At 37.9% G+C, this 8,992-nt stretch overlaps 2 protein-coding genes and 1 non-coding gene across 8 annotated transcripts; 1 reads left to right on the top strand and 2 right to left on the bottom strand.

Moving 5' to 3' along the window:
- Positions 1–861: 861 nt before the first annotated feature.
- TRNAS-GCU lies at positions 862–943 on the bottom strand. Its single transcript has one exon. It is a non-coding gene; the product is annotated as a tRNA-Ser (tRNA).
- Positions 944–1,061: 118 nt separating this feature from the next.
- Positions 1,062–8,576, top strand: LOC113347164. Of its 6 annotated transcripts, none has more exons than XR_003358770.1 (5): positions 1,062–1,498; positions 3,190–4,067; positions 4,220–4,330; positions 7,270–7,341; positions 8,165–8,576. XR_003358770.1 is itself a non-coding variant. In XM_026590763.1 (4 exons), the coding sequence occupies exons 1-4, from the start codon at positions 1,229–1,231 to the stop codon at positions 8,187–8,189; spliced, it is 1,503 nt and encodes a 500-aa protein (XP_026446548.1). In that variant the 5' UTR covers positions 1,063–1,228; the 3' UTR covers positions 8,190–8,576. The 6 variants fall into 6 exon arrangements, 3 of the variants coding, with proteins under 3 accessions (XP_026446548.1, XP_026446547.1, XP_026446549.1); XR_003358771.1 differs by having other exon boundaries at positions 8,170–8,576; XR_003358772.1 differs by having other exon boundaries at positions 8,231–8,576.
- Positions 4,367–7,241, bottom strand: LOC113347165 (protein IQ-DOMAIN 14-like). The gene is made up of 3 exons (XM_026590765.1): positions 6,467–7,241; positions 5,869–6,114; positions 4,367–5,644 (listed from the first exon to the last, which is right to left on the bottom strand). The coding sequence occupies exons 1-3, from the start codon at positions 6,956–6,958 to the stop codon at positions 4,934–4,936; spliced, it is 1,449 nt and encodes a 482-aa protein (XP_026446550.1). The 5' UTR covers positions 6,959–7,241; the 3' UTR covers positions 4,367–4,933.
- Positions 8,577–8,992: the final 416 nt, after the last annotated feature.

Consider the following 8,992-nt stretch of genomic DNA (forward strand, 5'->3'; position numbering starts at 1 on the left):
TTCTCAATCTGATTCTCAGCGTAGAGTGGGGGCGGTTACAGTATGAGTAGGGTCCGCAAGAGAGAAGAAGACGAAGTGAAACTAGATTTTCAGACACAGTGTTAGACGGTAACTGACGGTATTGACAAAATAAAAATTATTTAAAAAAAAAATTGTTATAAAAATTAAGACGGTCAACACAAGTCATGAGACCCAAACTTTAATATTAAATTTTCTAGGACCCAAACGCAACACTGGTCACATTATTGGGACCCAAAATCAAAATATCCCTAACTGAAACCATCAAATCTATTGTTGATTTTAATCAAACATATACAAACCGAGTTTTCAGTTGAAATAATCAATAATAGAAAGAAAAAAAAAACCTAATCAAATTAGAGGTTCATCTTTAAACCAAATCTGTTCTGGTGGCAGTTGAATGGCTATAATTGATCTATTGTTGTTTAATGGCTAATTGATCTGTTGGATTGGATAAATTAGGAGGATTGACATCCAAATGGGGATTGAGGATGAAGAAGAAGAATGTGGAAAATGGGAGGAAAGTCGGTGCTGGAGCCGAGACCATTAATGTTGTGGATGGGATATATCTTTTTTTTTTTCTCTCTTGGACAAAGAGATCTATTTGGAAAAGTCAACATCCACGTGTGAGAAATGGTCCACATGTAGGACAGAAAATATAAGGGGAGGTTTCGCTAATTTTATCTCTGTGGGTTATGATCTTCAGCAGGAAAGATAACGCAATTACCCCTATAAAGAAAAGTCTGATTATTCTTTTCTGTTTTCCAGATTTAAAAGGTAACTTTGACCGAGAACACGGATTGAGCACGTGTATAGAGTATAGACACCTAGTCCCGAATAAAACGACACCTGAGAGATTCGAACTCTCGCGGGGAGACCCCATGTACTTAGCAGGCACACGCCTTAACCACTCGGCCAAAGTGTCTTGGATATTTGTAGGGAAAACAAAAATTTATATAAATAATTTGTTGCTCTTTCTCTTTCCCCACAAAGACATCAAAGTCTAGGAACATCATCGAACAACCTGTATCTTATCCAACGGACTTGAAACATGTAGTTACTTATTAACACAACTACTCGAAACACAACAAGGAACTTACCAGATTTCCCTTTCAAATTGTTTAGTTCAAACTGTTGTTACCTCGGATACTTTTCAATTTTGATCACAAGTATATAATATAAGTCAATAACCTCGGATACTCTTCCACAAATGGATATAGAAGCAGAGATTTTGGAGCCATTTCAACTCCAATACTCAGATCTTATACACTTGTCTTCAACCTTTTCTGATTATTCAGAAGAAGAAATTTCAAGGCTTGATTCTATCTCCAAAACTATATTAGAAACCCTAGGTCCTACCGGACCTGGTCTTCTTGTTGTTACTGGAGTTCCTCAAGGATCACAACTTCGTCGTGATCTTCTTCCATTTGCTCGTCAACTTGCTCTTTTGAATCATCATGATCGTCGAAGAATACTCAAGGTAAATTCAAATACTTCTCTCATAGTTCTCTTTCTTTTTTCCAGTTCACAATTTCAATTATTTAGCCATTTGGGACAATTTTTCAAATTATTCGCTTATATTAGATTATGGGAGTCACGAGATATATTCAGGAAGTATTTGAACTGCAATAACTGTGGAGTGAATTGTTTTGTGTATTTAGTCGAATGTTTGATTTATGTCTTTCATTGTTTGCCATATTGTTATATGATCAATGGAAAACAGTATGTCTTGAGATGAGGGTTGACTAGAATGATCTTGAGGAGTTCTACTCAGAAACTATTCTGATGGGATCACTGTTCTTTCAGCTTGTAAAATCTTATTTAGTTTGCATAAATTCGAAATCTCCTTTTACCAAAACTAAGATTGAATAGCAAAATGTATTATGTATTTGAGAGCAGAGGCGACTGGAATGTCATTCAGCTCCTATTATCCTATCTAGTTTGCATGTTTCAAATACTCCATTTACCGAACTTTGTTGGGATTGACATTTTAAAACATGAAGTGTATGTATGACACCGGATGCTAATTACGAAGTTCATAAATCATAACATGTGATAGCTTTTATGTTCCCTCTTCTGGGCTTGTGTTGTTGAGTCATTTAGTCTTCTAATTCAAATTCATTTTCTTGAAGTTTTCTTTGTTGGAGTGTTATTGACCTCTAGTTACCTGTTACCTTGACTTTCGACTTAAACCTTTCTTCTAATAACCAGTACTTCATTGTAGTTTTTACTTTCTTTGCCTGTTTATTGTAAAGCGGGAAGGTACTAAATTTGGTAGTCAGCGCCCTAGTTATAACTCTTGAAATGACTTTGATATTTTCTCACCTGCTTTGATTCCAAAAATGTTTGAGAAACTGGCACCACTCCTTTACTTCTCCAAGTGATTTAAGGTTTTCGATTTGATTCTAGTTGTTTAAACCAAGTAGTTTATGGCCCTGGGTACTTCCACATGTACAATCTTCTTGCCAGGAAGTTGAAATGATTAAGACTGTAATACCTGGCAGAGGGGCATATTTTAAGAAGGCATGGTGCATTTCATGCAGAAGTAGCTGCATAATGATAGATATGTTTTGAAGTCTGGAGATTCTTTGTAGTTTCTGATTTTCATCTAGTTTTTTATATCCCAGTGATGTGGTTACAGGAAACCACAGCAGTGAAAACCAGATAAGCTTTGATGGTTCGTATCGGTCAGAACTTTTTGATGCCAAAAAACGACCTCCACAGCCCATCCGATAAGTTTCCCTTCGTGATCTCTTTTTGATAGGCTTATGCTTATGGATTAGTGAATCTACGAATACATCTAGTGTGATTCAATGTTGTAAGTGTCCCTAAGATTGTTCATGATAGATGTTTATTATCATCAGGAAATTGGCATGCATTCATAGTTGCTTCATTGACAAAGAGCTGATCGTTTCTGAAAGTAGAGTTTTTGATATATTTTATATGTAATGAGTTATCTTTACGGAGCTTATTGTATATGTGTCTCATGTTGTAATAACAAGAATATATCAGTGAATATCCACATTTCCCTTTTCCAACAATATTTGATGCGTGAATATCTGAAGTGATGTTTAATCTAGCTTAGGAGTTAGGACATAGTATTTGCATGTCCATTATAATCTAGTAGCCAGTTGCATTTAACCTTAAGTTATTTGTTTACGAATTCTATAGGACCATGGCTTGGGCACTGACGTTTGTTTGAAGAACCCAGATAGAGCAGTCTCCTCTTTTGTATCTCAATTAAAATATGCTCAGGATACAAGTGTTAATGTCAGTTCTAATGAATCAGTTGAGAAGTCGAAAAAGAATTCAGAATGGCAGAAAAATGTGGATAGTTTGTGTAGGTTCCGAGATGATAAATTTAAGAATGTGGGGAACAGTTTTAAGGAACTTGGGTTTTGCATGATGGACATAGGACTCCAGCTAGCACGTGTGTGTGATAAGGCCATTGGTGGGAAGGAGCTAGAACAAAGCATATTGGAGTCGTGCACTGCAAAAGGACGCCTAGTACATTATCACTCAACTCTGGATCACTTTCTCTTGAAAGAGGCTGCTAGAAAAGAAGTGTCTAGAAAAGGTAGAACCAACTGTGAATTTCAACTTGGTGAGAAATTAAAGGTTCACAGAGAGGAGGATCAAACATCGGTTAAGGCATCTAAACTGAAAACAAGTGTAAATGAAGCTACATCCTGTCAAATTTCTCTTTCTAACTTATGGCAACAGTGGCATTATGACTACGGGATTTTTACTATTCTAACCTCTCCCATGTTTATGTCCTCCTATCAAATATCAACAACAGAGGCAAGTGAGCAGGAGTATTCACTGCCTGATGGCCACGATAGTTTACAAATATTTGATGCAAACAAGAATAAAATCTATGTGGTGAGATCTCCACCTAATAGTTTTCTTGTTCAGGTAGGGGAGTCAGCGGATATCCTATCAAAAGGGAAGCTTCACTCAACCCTCCACTCTGTTTGTAAGCCTACAAAACAAGATGACTTAAGCAGAGAGACATTCGTTGTTTTCCTGCAACCAGCTTGGGACAAAAGGTTTTCTATCTCTCAACTCCCTATACAATCCACAATATCTGATTCTTTGAGATCTAATACCAATGAACAGGAGCCAGATATACTAAGTCAAGAAATACATAAAATTATTCCATCATTGTCATCACGCTTGAAGGATGGGATGACATTTGCAGAATTCTCCCATCAAACGACGAAGCAGTATTTTGGTGGCAATGGTATGCAGTCAAAGAGAAAGAGAGGCAATATTTCAATGTCCAATCAGAAGTTTCTCACGGGAGGAAAAGGTATCATACAAATAACTCACTACTCACTGCATTATATTCAACAAGTACTATTCAATTAAACATCTATTGTTAAGTTCTGCACTCTCGTGCTTTATGTTTACATCACCCTTTGTCCCAAAAGCCCCCTCCCCACCTAAGCAAAGAGATCTCAACAAAGAAACAAAAGGTTGGCAGAGACACTAAACCAAAAAGAATTAGTTTAACAAAGCTTCAATTCAGATTTACTTCTAAGGTACATTTGTACCATGATTCTTAAGTCAACAATTTGAGTCCCCTACTCTTAGAAACCGAGTGACCAGTTCTCTGTTGTAGCTCGAATTGTTTCTCCAGTATCCAACTTATTGCTTACTGTTTTCACTGAATCAATGCAAGTTCCAGTTGAATAATGAGAAAACAGTCAGTACTAATATCAACGGGGCTGCAGCAGTCACAAAAGCCATGAAATTGCAGAATCAGACTTTTAGAATAGGCAGCCGAAACTAGCACACAAAATAACACAGAGGCCAAATTCGCTTAAACTACTTTGTCAAAGTTCTTTGCACGATGCATAAACCGTAAATTTAGTAATCCTCTCTTGTTCTGAAAACACAAACTTCTTTATATTCAATGCTTACTGATCTCGTAAGCAATCAGAGACCTGCAGTAGTTTGCATTTGTGAGAACTGTACTTGTTGAACCACATTCACTGTCCTTGAGAGATATTGTAGAACGATCTAGTTTGATTGACCAAGGATAGTTTAACCCATTAGGTGCAGAACCAACTTGTGAAGATGACCGTTGCATTCGAACTGCACGTGGTATGTTCCTTCCTTCAGTTGAGATCCTCCTCCTGCTTGGCTGCCTTTCATATGAAGTTTCTGGGCGTTGCTTTGGAGCACTCTGTGATCGAACTTTTGCCCTAGATGATTCCGTGTTGGCCATGTAATTAGGAAAGAATGGATATTCGCTTGAAACAGATTCTGCATATTCAGGACGCGAATAACCAAAAGGTACTCTTCCTGGATCAGGTTTAGACATAGCTGAGTAGTATTGTGGGCTACTCTGGGTTGTGTCGAACGAATAGTCCTCAAAATGTCCACTGCAGGCTCTTGGGCTCATTTCAGTCAAACCCGATGGAGCAGGTGACATCTGATGGTGATGATCTTGCTTTACATGGGCACGATTACCAGCATAATATGTTGAGAATCTATGATCTACTATCCGTTCAGCTTGTGTGTGATTTGAATAGCTATTCCTGGCCTTTGAAGTTCCCCTCATTTCTCCAAGATCCATTTCCACAATCTTAACATTCTCCTCTAGCCCTTTATCCATATCCTAACCATTAGAAATATCAAATTTTAAATCAGTGAAATTTAAACCTTGTCACATGTCCATGAGGAAATATCTCATTTTTCATGAACTATTTAACAGAAACATTTGTGAAGTAGAAAATTTCTGCTTAGGAGTAATTTTGGATGCTTTGCATATATTAAGCTGAATCCAGGCAAATTTAATTGATTAGCAAACTTAGAATTGGAATAGTTACAGAAGGAGCTTACATTATATGTTTGTCTAAAGTGGTGCTCTTGTGGAGGTTTTCTATGGATGAGTAGTCTTTGATTAATACGCTGGTCTGCTGCCTCATCACCAACCATTTGAATTCTCTGTGCGCGAGCTCTAGCCTGAACGCTCAGCAATGCCTGCATGCACCGAAGGGTAGCAGTTGCCTGTTTCCTGACCAGGTGACCTCTTACTAATGCCTGCAACTTCACTAACCCTTTCAACGCGCATAATGCTTTCCTAGCCTGCAGAAACACAGCGAGTTGTTACATATCATCCCTAAAATTCTCCTTTTCACTATCCTCATTTGTTTTCTATGTTTTAGTTTTGGAAAACAACTGCTATTGTGCTATTGTAACAGTACTGTAGAATAGATGTTTCCAGAAAAAGAAACTTCATGCTCTCTCAATGTTTGTTTTCTTTTCTCATGATGATTCTGTGTTCATAAATCTAGGAAGATTTGATTTAACAAGAACAAACAATTGCATCAGTTAAACAGCCTCTCAACTATGGATTTTGTCAGCATTATATGAGAAATAGTTCCAGGTTAGATTAGAGTAGGAAAAAAAGGAGTGACGTATTGCAAAGAATTAGTACCAAGAAAGAACGGAAGACGGACTGAATCTTAATTGCAGCCGCATCTTCAAGTGCACTAGATCTTCTATCTTTGGCAGCTCCCTTTATCCTGATCACTGCAGCAGTTGCATGTGCAGCTGCGATGGCTGCATCAGCTGCCGCAGCAGAGGCGGCAACCATTGCCATGGCATGTTTTTTCTGATCGTTCTCAGATCCTTCCATGGGCTGTTCGGTATCTGGTTGTGGAGTGGTAGGAATTGACTCTGTAGAATTTGCATCTTTGGTTGGTGTTCCAGCTGGTGTTGTTCCTGTGCTTGCTGCAGATCTTCGAAAACTCCATCGCTTTTTCTCTTTAGGAGTAGTATTAGGAGTAATGGTGACTGGAGTTGTCGGATTTTCAGTAGGAGTTTGAGATTGGAAATTTACTTCTCCCTTCTCTTTCTCTTTTTTTTCTTTGTCCTTCTCTTTTTTCCCCGTCAAGAAGCTTCTTAGCCATTTGGGTGTTTTTGCCATCTCTTTCAAATCTACCTAGGAACCATTGCTGTGAAATGCAGTTAGATACGAAATAGAAGAAAGCAACAGTTGATCACTCTCTTCTTGAATAAGTTAGTTGCAGATAGATTGATAGATAGATACAAGAGAGAAGATAGCAACAGTTTTCTTTCTCTCTCTCCCTGTCTTTCTTTGTTTTTGATAACTTCCTTACTTAGACCTTATAACTTTCATTTGACTGAATATATTATATATTTTTCATTCTAATACTTTCATCTCTTTCAGTGAATGATCTCTGACCATGAAATTATTGTTTATTTATGTGATGGTAGGGTATGTAACAACAAGTGAAGAAGGAGGAGGAGAAGAAGAAGGAGATGATGCGAAATTCAGTAACACCCTTGGTAAGCAACTTGCCAATTCTCATTGAAAACCTGTTGACAAGATTCCTGTCATTTGTTTGGTCATATTCTACTTTCTTAACTACCCATTTTGTCCTTTTCAAGATCCCCACCCCCCTACCCTATCTCAGATCCGTTTTGAAGTAAGGGTATTTAGGTGATTGCTTATGGTTTCATTGGTTCGCTGACTATGCCCATGTGAGTAAGGCCATATGGTTTTATGAACATGCAGAGAGAGAGGGGGTGAGAAATGAGAATCCCTTGTAAAATACTCATGTCAGGGTTGGACACATTCGATTTAGGCTGTGTTGGACTGTTGATGTACTTGCAAGTTAAACCTATGATTTAGGTGGACTGATGGGAGGGGAAGAAATGGTGGGGCCCAGCAGTGTGGGTTGGGGAAAGGAAATTCTCTGCACGTGGTTCAACCTCTTGAGCCAGCTTTCACCTTTTCATCCTTTAAGCTTTTGCGCAATGGGGTGTCTGAATCTGATGTCTCACAATCCCAAGTAAACCTCCTCGATGCCAAAGCCATCTAGGAAGTCATCTCTTATCCACCTTTCTTCTAGCAATTTTTCTAATCATTTCCAGTAACTGGGGCCACTTTGCTTTTATTCTCTTATTCAGACACTAGTCAGGTAACTATGGGGGTAGAGTAACCGAGTCAGATTTAGTTTAAAGCTAATGGAATAAGAAAATTATTAGTGTAAATACTCATGACAAATGTTCAGTATTGACAGAATTCAGACCCCTTTGAACTATGGTAACGATGGATGAAAGTTTTTTTTAGTACACAGTAGTAATCTTTGTAGTGGCATTGTTGCAGTGTAGAAACTAGTTGGTCTAAATGAGTTCTGCGGGCGTTTCTTAAAGGAAGTCATTTTGGATGCAGATAATACGCAAATCCCGTCGTTGGTGCCAAATTGAAGATTCTTCGAATAGGAGTGAAAGACATGTGAATATGTGATTGTTTTCTAGTAGTTTTTAAATTCTTGAGGTCCTATTGTCTCTACTCTCTAGCTAAATAGCTAAATAGTAGAATTAATAATTTGTGAATAGTAAATGGACAGATCAAGGTGGGAGGGGTCAGGCTATGATTAAATTATAGTTGGAAGTATTAACTACTCTAAAGTGGTTATCATGGGGAAGGACTCCATTTGGACACCTATGTTATGTCAAATTGTAATATAATGAATATTAAAATTATGGTAAAAAGCTGGTATCATAGTTGAAAAGAATTTCTGTGTTGCCTCTTTCTCTAATTTCTTGCAGCTGTATTACAAAACAAATTAGGGCATTGATTCTTTAACTGGAGCTCAGCAGCCTCTTACTCCATTTGGACACCTATGTTTGGGGACCCTAACTCTGCAACTATTATGGGGTTTGGGGGACTCTGTAACTAGTATTCATGTAGTGTTAGGGAAACTGTGTTATAAAGGAGACCTCAAAATGTGTAAACCCAGCCGGTTAGGCTACGCTGTTTCATAAAAAGGGGAGAAAATAGTACATTCACGCTTTCGCAATACTCCCAATCTCAATGCATTGAGTTAAGAAAATTTTGATGTCGGGGAGTTTTAAACTCAGATCCTATTATAATCATTATCCAATGACTTGACCACTGTGTTACAATAATATCAGCGGAAAATTGTAATGG

Source organism: Papaver somniferum, chromosome 2, assembly GCF_003573695.1.
Source record: "Papaver somniferum cultivar HN1 chromosome 2, ASM357369v1, whole genome shotgun sequence".
Classification (NCBI taxonomy): domain Eukaryota; kingdom Viridiplantae; phylum Streptophyta; class Magnoliopsida; order Ranunculales; family Papaveraceae; genus Papaver; species Papaver somniferum.

Coding starts and splice junctions, on each gene's coding strand:
- LOC113347164 (XM_026590762.1), top strand. CDS start 1,229: ATGGATATAGAAGCAGAGATTTTGGAGCCATTTCAACTCCAATACTCA. Junction 1,499..3,189: donor ATCGTCGAAGAATACTCAAG/GTAAATTCAAAT, acceptor CGAATTCTATAG/GACCATGGCTTGGGCACTGA. Junction 7,342..8,230: donor GAAATTCAGTAACACCCTTG/GTAAGCAACTTG, acceptor TTTTGGATGCAG/ATAATACGCAAATCCCGTCG.
- LOC113347165 (XM_026590765.1), bottom strand. CDS start 6,958: ATGGCAAAAACACCCAAATGGCTAAGAAGCTTCTTGACGGGGAAAAAA. Junction 6,115..6,466: donor CCGTCTTCCGTTCTTTCTTG/GTACTAATTCTT, acceptor GTGTTTCTGCAG/GCTAGGAAAGCATTATGCGC. Junction 5,645..5,868: donor ACTTTAGACAAACATATAAT/GTAAGCTCCTTC, acceptor TCTAATGGTTAG/GATATGGATAAAGGGCTAGA.